The sequence below is a fragment of the Toxorhynchites rutilus genome, chromosome 3 (genome assembly GCF_029784135.1).
Source record: "Toxorhynchites rutilus septentrionalis strain SRP chromosome 3, ASM2978413v1, whole genome shotgun sequence".
NCBI lineage: Eukaryota > Metazoa > Arthropoda > Insecta > Diptera > Culicidae > Toxorhynchites > Toxorhynchites rutilus.
This window is the reverse complement of record NC_073746.1, coordinates 260830091-260842967: the sequence shown is the minus strand read 5'-3', so window position 1 is coordinate 260842967 and position 12877 is coordinate 260830091. Positions and strand designations below refer to the sequence as shown.

The following is a 12877-nucleotide window of genomic DNA, read 5'->3' as shown; positions in this document are numbered from 1 at the left end:
TGCCACCATTCTTCCTTTGAAGTCAGATGAGTTGAATCGTTGTACGCGAGAAATTAGCAAATGCTGCACTCGTTCGTGATCGTTTCGCGTTTTTATCTCGTAACCAAGTTAGGGAACCGCAGTAGCGATATCCGAATGCATCGCGGAACACTGAAAATGGTGCCCGTTAAATGATACACCGCATAAGTCAACATGAACGGCAAACGCCACTTGCCACGGTTGGGGCGTTCGAATGTGGTCACGCGAAAGCAACCAGACCAAATCGAACGGTAGGAATTGGCCTGTCCATGCACGGGTGGGGAGCAAATTGTCTGCGGCAGTGAAAGGTAACCGTGATCCAATCATTACACACTGTTCCGGGCCATCACAAAGTCAAAGCGCCAGCCAGTAGCAAAATCATTTTTCCACACCATCGATTGATGCTTGGGTCTTCAAAACGATGCCGATTACTTGGAAATAATTGAGCACGGAAGGAGAAAAGACTAACCACCAGGTAAAACGACGCGCGGGATAAGGATTATTGAGGCGTAATCACATTGCATAGAACTTAGCGTTGAGTCATGTGGTTCCGACGGTGCTGCTTTGTTAAACATTCAACATTTTCAACGCTTGTAAAAGAAACTTGATCTTCATTTCGCATAACCACGACAGTATGACTCACGATAAAATGTTATGGCGTCATGATCCCGTGAAGGTTTTATGGTATAAAATTACGACATGAGGTAGAGTGGAGAAACAAGAACTGGATGACGAGGACAAATGTTTGGGGCAATGAAAAACTAATTAAAGCGTGCAAAAGAGAGGCTAAAGACACTGCGATAGTTGCTCGTGTAATTATTATTTTTTGTTGAGTAACCGTTGGTACATATACAATTAGGCTGTTGTCCATTGTTTTAAAATTGCTCTTATATATTCTTTCACACGATTTCTGTTTGCAACAAGAACAATAGAGATAATGATGTATGCGTGGGAATTTACGGTGATCGATATTATCTAGCCGGTATTTTATTTGTCAAAAGTAGCGGTAAAACTGATAATTTAGAATGCGATGGAAATGGTCATGTGACCAGAGATGAGAAGATAACAACCTGAAGTTCAAATCAGTCTAAGGTTAATTGCTTTACCATTTTAATTTTCATTCTCCTAAATTCTGATCCGTTACGAACAGTTTGAAAATTTGGTAACTCGTCAAGCTATAGTTTATTTTGTGTCTGTTTCTCATGGAAGGCACTGCATGCTGCCTGGAACACATGTCGAAAATAAATTACCAGTCTCTCCTATAAGCTCAGAATTTCATGCATTCCTTGGGGCAAACAAGGAAAAACAATATCTTTGCACACAAAAAGTGGGTACAACAGCACAAAACGATTCCCAAACCAGAAAAAAACGTGTTTACAACGACCTCAGCAAAGGGTGCTTGACTTGCTATAGTTGAAATAGTTGCTAAGGGGGTGAAAAAATCTTGATGTCATTTCGTCTGTCTCTTATATGTCTTGCGGCATTCTCCGTCCCTGTACACAAACCGCGATTGCGAAATGTTTCATTGAACTAGACAGCATTAGCGAGCTCTTCTTTTACTCGCCATTTGAGATACATAATCCCTTCACTATATAGGCTTATTTTGCAACAGCGCCACACTAACCCGGTTCACATTTACCCCGCATCGCGCCACCATAAAACAGCACTGGAAAGTAAATTAACAAACATTCCTCCATTTTACCGTACCAGATGACTCTTGTTCAACCATCCGGAGAACTGAGCGCCAAGATCAAGGAAGAGTTGCGCGAGCCAGCGAACCCAGCCGACATCGATCGGGATATTGCCATCATCCGCGAATGGCTTGAAATGCAACCCCATCTACCAAAGGATATGGATAATGCCCGCTTGCGTACCTTCCTGCGAGGATGCAAGTTCAGCATCGAACGCGTCAAGCAGAAGCTGGACATGTACTACACAATGCGCAATGCCGTACCGGAGTTCTTCACCGATCGCGACGTCAACCGCCCCGAGATGTCCGAGATTCTGAATGTGATGTGAGTTGTCCCTCGCTATTCATGTAACACTTGTGCTAATAGTTTGATTTCCATAAATCTAGTCACATGCCACCACTGCCAGGATTGACTCCAGCTGGTTGCCGTGTGGTGATGCTCCGTGGTACCGACAAGGACATCACTACCCCGAATGTCATCGAGTCGATGAAGCTCACGCTCATGATTGGTGACGTCCGTTTGGCTGAGGAATCGGTCGGCGTTGCTGGTGATGTGTACATCCTGGATGCCAGTGTTGCCACTCCAACACACTTCGCCAAATTCACTCCCACACTGGTCAAGAAGTTCCTCATCTGTGTCCAGGAGGCCTACCCAGTTAAACTGAAGGAAGTCCATGTGATCAATGTATCGCCGATCGTTGACACCATCGTCAACTTCGTCAAACCATTCCTGAAGGAAAAGATCCGCGAGCGTATCCACATCCACAGCTCCATGGAGGATCTGTACAAGTTTGTACCGAAGTCTATGCTACCATCTGAATACGGCGGCGATGCCGGAGCGATCAAGGACCTGAACGAGCAATGGCGCTGCAAGTTGGCCGAATACACCACCTGGTTCAAGGAGCAGGAAGCCAGCAAGGCCAACGAATCACTCAGACCGGGTGCCCCCAAGACCGCCGACGAGCTGTTTGGTATGGATGGTACCTTTAGACAACTGACCATCGATTAAGTCGTGGTCACCATTCATTACCGTTTATCCACATCGTCCACACCCAAAAGTGCCCCCATTCCGAAACAACGAAGTAACCAACATTAGCGAAAATTAAAAATAACCATTTTCATCTCACCAAACTTCATCTTCTAAACATCTCATGTACTCCTAGTTGACCAAATCTCAATAGGACGCTCGAAAATCCGTTGTTAGAGTCTAGATTCTCATTTCCTGTTGTGTCAGAATCACTAGAGAAAAAAAAAGTCTAGTCCACCGGAGGACTTGGTAGATTTCAGGACCATATGTCCAAATAGTTTGCGTGCGTGTGCTTGGTCTCGGTTATCGCGTTAGTTTGGATTTATTTTTGAATCAATTCTGTACATGTGCAGTTTATGCTTAGCGAAATGCCTAATCTTGCGTGCACTCAACACCCATAACCAATCGTATGCTGCGAACGGAATAAACTATTCCATACTGAGATTTGAGATTCGATAACACGTTGAAAATAATACATTGTATCGAGCAGTCAGTTTTTGTTTTATTGTATTTTTTTTTGTTTGTATGTATTTTGCTATTAAAGACTATCTTGTTCAGAGAAACTGTGTGAGTAGCTCGAAAAGTTGATTTGAAAGAAATTCTTTCTCGCATTGTCAATGGAAAATTGAATGCTATTAGAGATATCAATGCCTGGATGCCGAATGCAATTTCTAACTGTATATTTCTGCCACCTTTCTGCATTATTCGTGATAAAAAGGTTATAGATATTCAATTTTACGTTATTTTTACGCAAACTTCAAGACTTTATTTTGGATATTTCAGCCATTCCATGTCAAACCGATATAGCGGTTCTCAGATTTTCGTAAAAATTGGTTGTTTTGTTCCTTATCGCGAAGTATTAGACCCGTATTTTTCATTATTTTTTCTTTAATGGAATGGCTAAGTTGTAATATTCTGATGAAGGGGGGAATTTCGGACGTTTTTTCGAGCTCCGTAAAAATAAAACAATGAATATTTTTACTATCCATTATATCATTATTTGTTCATCTATCTTTTGATGATAAAACAAAAATTGAACGGGGAAAAATTATTCATAACTAGAATAGTTAATAGCTGATGAAGTGGGAGGGTTGAAAAAAAGTTGTACCATGGCGTACACGATTCCAGCCCTTCTGGTTATCTGAAAAAAAAAATCGAACAGATTCTGAATCAGTAAAGATGTCGCTATCGCATGGACCTCGGACATGTCTAAAACATGTTTTTTGGCACTTTTCAAATAATAAATCATTAATGAAAATTAACTTCTTTATATCAAACTGGTGTTCAATGTGAGTTGAAAACTTTGTTTTCTTCATGTGATATAATAATCTCATACAAAAATTTCATCTGAAGATAATTTGATATCATAATGATAAGTTTAGTGGGAAACTAATCTTGTATCCAGATGTCGACACCGTACCGTTGTCATCGCGGATACGTTTGATTCCGTTTCCACCGTGAAGTGTATTCGAAGTGTATTCGAGAATCAGGCTGATCGTGTACGCCAGTTTGAAAGAATTAGGTTCGAGAAAAACGCGTTTGAAGTTCATTGTTACGGCCGTAACAGGTTAGATACCGCATCACTAAAATGGCTCTAACTCGGTAAATAATAGGATTTCGGTAAATATTTAGGATTTCCTTTCTAGGGTATATTCTTGAATACCTAAACTACAGAAATATGAAGGAAAAAAATGATTTTTTTTTCAAATTTCTAGACTAGAATACTCCCTAAAGTTCAAATATCCACAGTTTTGTTCATCAATTTGTTATCTCTGTACACCCAAAATCTATCATTCTTGCTTTTTTTGTGTTAAAAAGTGAATTGCACAAATATAAGCATCGTTTTTAAGAGTTTTAAGATGTGTGTATGTGTGTACCTCTCATTTTCTCAAATTGAAATCATTCGAATTCGAATTGTACAAAAAAATCCCATACGATGCCAAGCAGGGAGATCTCACCAAAGCCGGTTAAGTTGTGAGGCTGTTCCACACAAACACACTGTCCACATAATCACTGGTGCTGGCGTCAGCCAAAAAGTGGCCGCCATATTAGAAGGCGTCAGCCGCTGTGATGAAGAAGAAAGCCTATGATAATGAACGTAAGACCATCGATTCAAACTTCACCCTGGAGTTATTAGGTGTACCGGTAAGTTTGTAATTTTGACTTGGAAGACTAAAAAGTATCCGAAAGATAAGACATTGGGTGCCATATGAATTGAAGCCACGAGACGTCGAATGCCGTTTTTTCACGTGCGAACAACTGCTCCAACGGCATAAAAGAAAAAGTTTTTTTTTGCATCGAATCGTTACTAGCGATGAAAAGTGGGTCCATTACGACAATCACGCATCAACATCGACGGCCGCACGGAATATTCACGGCCGGAAGGATTTTTTTTTATCCAAAATATATATTTTTATTAAGGGTCATATGGCGTCAGCCTAACGGGGCCGGGAGTTCAATATTTTGACAATGTTTGCTTACAACTATGTTAGTAATATGTAACCGATAACTCGCGGTTGGCTCGAGGTTAGTATTACAAGTTTTCTCATAATTGTAATGTTGCAGTCTTCAGTGCTCTGTACGTGTGCCCGACATGGGATACTTCCTATTGGGATGCAGCTGACCGTTAATCAGCAACGCCCCCCTAGTCTGCATCCCATATCTAGCGTGGTGCGTCTTTCTCGACTCGAGGAATCCAGGATAGAATGGTTACTAGCCGGCGCAATCATCAGCTCGTGTAGAGTTGTCATGAGCGGTACAGCCTTTGGCTTTTGTTGAATGATCAGTGGACTGCACAACCTTCGGCCCGTGCATCTGTAAAGAGCGTGTGTATGTATTGCCGCGACTAAGTGAAAGTTTATAGATCGGATAGGAGGGATATGAAACAGGGACACAACGAAGGAAACATCATTAAACGTTGACATCGGCGTTTCTGAGGAACAGGTATAGATGAAGCAGTAGATCAGGATCACGGCTACCTAAGATATCCCGGACGGGGATATTCGATTGTCTGCCTTTTGCTCTCAGTGCTCTGAGAGCGAGCAACATGGAATCGGATACACGACCAGACAATATACTCGATGTCGTGGTAGCCATCGCCACAATCACATAGATTGTTTGCTGCGAGCCCAATGCGATAGAGATGCGCGTTTAGGTTGTAGTGATTGGACAAGAGCCGAGATATCACGCGAATGAAATCACGACCTACATTCAATCCCTTGAACCATGCACTCGTCGAGACCTTAGGGATAATCGTGTGTAACCAACGACCGAACTTATCTTCACTCCACATGCGCTACTAGCTTACGAGCGTGTGCTGACGAGGAAGGAAGGAAGGTATTGAATTAGAGAGACTTTAAACTCTGAGAGTTCATTCGTCTCTTACTGACGAGGAATGTGGAAAAATTCTTTATAAGCAATTTGCCTTTCAAAAAGTGTACCTTCTGAAGCGCCCACCTTAGCTAGCGAGTCCGCTTTCTCATTCTCCGGAATCGAGCAATGAGAGGGAACCCATGCTAAGGTAATCTTGAATAATTTTTCGACCAAAACACTCAATAGATGTCTTATTCTTGTTAGGAAATAAGATGAGCGTTTATCAACTTTCATTGAGCGGATTGCCTCTATTGAGCTGAGACTGTCTGATAAAATAAAATAATGGTCGATGGGCATAGTTTCAATGATCCCTAGTGCGTAGTATATCGAACCCAGTTCAGCGACATACACGGAACAAGGATCTTTGAGTTTGAAAGAGGCACTGGAATTTTCATTGAAGATGCCGAAGCCAGTGGACCCGTTTATGTATGAACCGTCAGTAAAGAACATTTTATCAGATCTAACTTTCCCATATTCTGCCGAAAATATCGGCGGAATAGAATCGGAGCGTAGGTGATCTGGGATTCCATGGATTTTTTGTCGCATGGACAGATCAAAAATGACAGAAGAATTGCAAAAGTATGGGAAGCAAACTTGGTTGGAGATGCCTGGTGAAGGGTGCACGTCGTGGGTAAGGTACTCATGGTATAAAGACATAAAACTTGACTGAGGGGTCAGTTGGAGTAGATTTTCGAAGTTATTAATCACCAATGGATTCATGATCTTGCAACGGATGAGAAATCTGTAGGATAATTCTGTGAACCGAAGAGTAAGTGGGGTTACTCCTGCCAAGACTTCGAGACTCATCGTATGTGTCGAATGCAAACACCCCATGGCTATACGCAAGCAACGATAGTGTATTCTCTCCAGCTTGAGAATATGAATCCTGGCAGCTGATCAGAAGCAAAAACTGACATATTCTAACACTGATAATATCGTTGTTTTGTACAACTGAATGAGGTCTCCTGGATGGGCACCCCACCATATTCCGGTTATTGTTTGGAGAAAATTGATTCTTTGCTGGCATTTCTGTTTCAGATACGCAAAGTGTTTTCCCCAGGTACATTTAGAATCAAAATATACACCCAGATATTTGAAAAACTTAGAGTGCATGATCGTTTTGCCGGATAGGTGAAGCTGGAATTGGGCGGGTTCGTGCTTCCTAGAAAAAACGACCATTTCAGTTTTCTCCGTAGAGAATTCGATACCCAGCTTAAGGGCCCACCTGAACAGATTGTTCAGGGTATCTTGCAACGGCTTTTGCAGAACGGGGCTTAGGCAGGAGCCTTGCGGTAGGCCCATAAAACTGTAACGAGAAGTTTTCGAGCTGCCATGAGAGAAAATCATGTGCTTTTCTGACAGTAAATTGTACAGGAAATTATTGAGAATTGGTGAAAGTCCACGATTATGAAGCTTCTCTGAGAGAATTTCCATGGAAACAGAATCAAATGCCCCTTTGATATCGAGAAAAACGGAAGCAATTTGTTGTTTGCGAGCAAATGCGATTTGGATTTCAGAAGATATAATATTGCATATGATGATGTCGCTAATTGTGGATAATGGAAATCCAACGTGCCCCACGATTTTATTTTAGTATTATCAATGCCCTAGACTAATGAAGGAGAGATATGATAACTGCTACATGCTACTTGCCTAATTATTTTCTAGCTTTTAGTACATTATTATGTTTAGTCACAATTAAACCGTTTAACTTAAAAAGTTTTTTTTACTTATTTTATTTTCTAGTTTTTAGTACATCATCTGTTTCTTTAGAATATTTTTCTACAATAAAACCATTGTACTGTATTCTATCAGACAAAAAATTTCATTTGATACCGATATTGAGTGGATTGCAGAAAATACATAATGTGTTCTCCAAGTCAAGTTCGTTCGTTTGATACGCATATCTCAATCAACCTTTTTTTTTAAATGATATGGAATCAGCTATTTTGTAGCGGCGGCCAAATTAGATTTTTCAAGATAAACAGTTTTGAAATGACAGCAGAGATAAAGGAATTTTATAAATTCGGTCAGTTCCTATTGGTCAAATTTCTATTAATGTGGGACAACCCTACAGACATACAAACATACATACGAACAGTTCAAGCTAAATAATACCGTTTAATAAATAAATTTGCTATTTTGTGATTGCGGCCATCTTGGATTTGGATTTTTCATAAACAACCGTGTTCTACTAGTCAAGCCCTTTCATTTGATACCCATATTAATGAGGTTTTGTGATAAAATGTAGTCCGCCATTTTGTAGTAGCAGCCATCTTGGATTTATATTTATCATAAATAACCGTATTCTACAAGTCAAGCCCTTTCATTTGATACTCATATTAATTAAGTTTGAGAAAATGTGTAGTCCGCCATTCTGTAGTGGCAGCCATTTTGGATTTGCATTTTTCTTAAACAAACGTATTCTACTCGTCAAGTCCTTTCATTTGATACCCATATTGATGGGGTTTTGGAAAACCCATATTGATGAGGTTTTGAGAAAATATGTGATCCGCCATTTTGTAGCGGCCGGATTTTCAAGATCATGAAATACACAGTTTTATAATGACTACAGAGATAAAGGTGTGTTCCAAATTTCAGATCAATCGGTCAACAGGAAGGGGGTCAAACTTCTATTAATGTGGGTCAGAGCTACAGACAAACATGTTACGAACATACAAACATACAAACACACAAACAGATTACAGGGCAAGCTAAATAAAACCGTTTTAAAATATACCGCGTCCAAAAATTCTTCATGCTTTTTTCCCACAAAGAGCAACATTCAGCGAAGAAGACTCAAAAGAGTCATGGAGAGACGAAAATCTCTCCACTGATAAATGGCGAATACTCAGGCGATTCAATCATTACGATATTCACCCGTACTGGACGCTAACAGTCAACGAAGCTATCATGAGAAACGTGATAAATCACTCCCAAAATCATTCAGACCAATTAGTTCATCATCAATACTGTTGAAAACTATGTAAAATGTATCATATGAATACGTAAAGTCTGTATTCATGTCTAAATGCCCATTATATAAATACCAGTTTGCCTACCAATCAGGCAAATTCACAGTCACAGCGTTACACACTTTTGTGACAAACATTGAAAAATCTCATCAAAAGAAACTGCAGGTGCTTTCGATAATGTTTCTTATCTATCAACGGCACAGGCTATGAGAAGAAGACATTTCTATGACTGTAAAGTCGAATGGATCTAAATTGGGAAAATAGCAGGGCGGGTCGTCGATTGTTTTGTTGCCCATAAGGAGGGGTTCTATCGCCTCTCCTCTGGTCACTAGTAGTTGACGACCTTCTGGGAAGTTTGGAGGCTAAAGGTTTGGAAATCGTGGGTTTTGCTGACGAACTCATCTTAATGGTACGTGGCAAGTTCGACGACGTGATATCGAGCAGGATGCAGATGATCTTAAACCTTACACAATCATGGTACATCACAGAAGACCTGAGCATAAATCTCTCAAAACAACAATTATTTCCTTCACCAAAACAGCATCTGTTGTCTTTGCATCTTGGGGGAGAGGAAATAAAATGCAGCGCTTTAGTGAAATATCTAGGTCAGGGGTTTTCAAATGGTGCTCCGCGGGAAATTTGTGCTCCGTTATAGCACATGCTCCCACTTGAAAACCCTCCTTGAAAAAAAGCATTCTTTATGTATGACAAAATTTAATTTAATTTGTATAGTTTATAATGGTTTGCCACCAAGTGTAAATATTATTTTATGATATCTGTATGTAAATACATGTCTTGCTAAACCGTATGTTTTATGCAATTTTAAATTATGAACCGATATTTGATATTTTTACGCGATGATTGCTGTCTTCGGCCAGAAAGGTGTCTGAGCAGAGTTCTAGATTGGCTACCCGATGAGTAGAGAATAGATTGGCTACCCGATGAGTGATTAGGGAGCACTGTTCTGACTATTACGTGCCCTATTTTACCCATAGTTTTTTAAATAGCGTAATTGTTGTTTGGGTTGCGTCTGGAATATTCGCTATAAACAGTTACTCTTTGCATAGAAGATCTGTTTCCATCCTTTCCTATTTTGTGACAATACAATTCTTATTGTTTATATGATTGTTATGATTGCTGTGTTGTCCTCAAAGGTGATTATTATGTGTATCATGTTTCGTGCTTCTCATAATATAATTGATGTTCTTACGGACAATTGATCCAGATAAAGAGGTCAGTGACATTAAATATCAGGATACATAACAAGGAGATGAAATATTTATAAGAATCCCTTAGGGTCAATTAGATGCCACGTGGATAACTTTGAGGATGCTGAGAGTATAAACAATGTATACACCGGACAAGCACGAAGCATGGACGATGCTTGAAGAGGACTCACAAGCGCTTGGTGTTTTCGAACGCTGAGTGCTAAGAACAATATACGGTGGTGTACAGGAAAACGAAGTATGGAGAAGGAGAATGAACCACGAACTGGCACAACTCTACGGCGAACCCAGCATCCAGAAAGTCGCCAAGGCTGGACGAGTGCGATGGGCAGGGCATGTTGCAAGATTGCCGGACAGCAGCCCTGCAAAGATGGTGTTCGCATCGAATTCGGTAGGAATAAGAAGGACAGGAGCCCAGCGATCGAGGTGGTTGGACCAGGTGGAGCAGGACTTGGCAAGAATCGGTGTAGCCGAGAGTTGGAGAACTGCAGCCAAGGGTCGGGTTTATTGGAGATACGACCAGACAATATACTCGATGTCGTGGTAGCCATCGCCACAATCACATAGATTGTTTGCTGCGAGCCCAATGCGATAGAGATGCGCGTTTAGGTTGTAGTGATTGGACAAGAGCCGAGATATCACGCGAATGAAATCACGACCTACATTCAATCCCTTGAACCATGCACTCGTCGAGACCTTAGGGATAATCGTGTGTAACCAACGACCGAACTTATCTTCACTCCACATGCGCTACTAGCTTACGAGCGTGTGCTGACGAGGAAGGAAGGAAGGTATTGAATTAGAGAGACTTTAAACTCTGAGAGTTCATTCGTCTCTTACTGACGAGGAATGTGGAAAAATTCTTTATAAGCAATTTGCCTTTCAAAAAGTGTACCTTCTGAAGCGCCCACCTTAGCTAGCGAGTCCGCTTTCTCATTCTCCGGAATCGAGCAATGAGAGGGAACCCATGCTAAGGTAATCTTGAATAATTTTTCGACCAAAACACTCAATAGATGTCTTATTCTTGTTAGGAAATAAGATGAGCGTTTATCAACTTTCATTGAGCGGATTGCCTCTATTGAGCTGAGACTGTCTGATAAAATAAAATAATGGTCGATGGGCATAGTTTCAATGATCCCTAGTGCGTAGTATATCGAACCCAGTTCAGCGACATACACGGAACAAGGATCTTTGAGTTTGAAAGAGGCACTGGAATTTTCATTGAAGATGCCGAAGCCATTGGACCCGTTTATGTATGAACCGTCAGTAAAGAACATTTTATCAGATCTAACTTTCCCATATTCTGCCGAAAATATCGGCGGAATAGAATCGGAGCGTAGGTGATCTGGGATTCCATGGATTTTTTGTCGCATGGACAGATCAAAAATGACAGAAGAATTGCAAAAGTATGGGAAGCAAACTTGGTTGGAGATGCCTGGTGAAGGGTGCACGTCGTGGGTAAGGTACTCATGGTATAAAGACATAAAACTTGACTGAGGGGTCAGTTGGAGTAGATTTTCGAAGTTATTAATCACCAATGGATTCATGATCTTGCAACGGATGAGAAATCTGTAGGATAATTCTGTGAACCGAAGAGTAAGTGGGGTTACTCCTGCCAAGACTTCGAGACTCATCGTATGTGTCGAATGCAAACACCCCATGGCTATACGCAAGCAACGATAGTGTATTCTCTCCAGCTTGAGAATATGAATCCTGGCAGCTGATCAGAAGCAAAAACTGACATATTCTAACACTGATAATATCGTTGTTTTGTACAACTGAATGAGGTCTCCTGGATGGGCACCCCACCATATTCCGGTTATTGTTTGGAGAAAATTGATTCTTTGCTGGCATTTCTGTTTCAGATACGCAAAGTGTTTTCCCCAGGTACATTTAGAATCAAAATATACACCCAGATATTTGAAAAACTTAGAGTGCATGATCGTTTTGCCGGATAGGTGAAGCTGGAATTGGGCGGGTTCGTGCTTCCTAGAAAAAACGACCATTTCAGTTTTCTCCGTAGAGAATTCGATACCCAGCTTAAGGGCCCACCTGAACAGATTGTTCAGGGTATCTTGCAACGGCTTTTGCAGAACGGGGCTTAGGCAGGAGCCTTGCGGTAGGCCCATAAAACTGTAACGAGAAGTTTTCGAGCTGCCATGAGAGAAAATCATGTGCTTTTCTGACAGTAAATTGTACAGGAAATTATTGAGAATTGGTGAAAGTCCACGATTATGAAGCTTCTCTGAGAGAATTTCCATGGAAACAGAATCAAATGCCCCTTTGATATCGAGAAAAACGGAAGCAATTTGTTGTTTGCGAGCAAATGCGATTTGGATTTCAGAAGATATAATATTGCATATGATGATGTCGCTAATTGTGGATAATGGAAATCCAACGTGCCCCACGATTTTATTTTAGTATTATCAATGCCCTAGACTAATGAAGGAGAGATATGATAACTGCTACATGCTACTTGCCTAATTATTTTCTAGCTTTTAGTACATTATTATGTTTAGTCACAATTAAACCGTTTAACTTAAAAAGTTTTTTTTACTTATTTTATTTT

General features: G+C 40.7%; 2 protein-coding genes across 3 annotated transcripts in view; one reads left to right on the top strand and one right to left on the bottom strand.

Moving 5' to 3' along the window:
* LOC129773128 (alpha-tocopherol transfer protein-like) overlaps window positions 1-3298 on the top strand; it is a 34174-nt gene extending 30876 nt beyond the window's left edge. For both annotated transcript variants that reach the window (XM_055776695.1, XM_055776694.1), the window contains 2 exons: window positions 1729-2033; window positions 2096-3298. In XM_055776695.1, the coding sequence (XP_055632670.1) occupies window positions 1729-2033; window positions 2096-2717 (927 nt within the window). In that variant the 3' untranslated portion in view covers window positions 2718-3298. The remainder of the gene's footprint in view (window positions 1-1728; window positions 2034-2095) is intronic.
* The window catches only part of LOC129773126 (fructose-bisphosphate aldolase-like), a 609238-nt gene that overhangs the window by 227269 nt on the left and 369092 nt on the right, over window positions 1-12877 (bottom strand). The gene's annotated exons all lie outside the window — the stretch shown is intronic.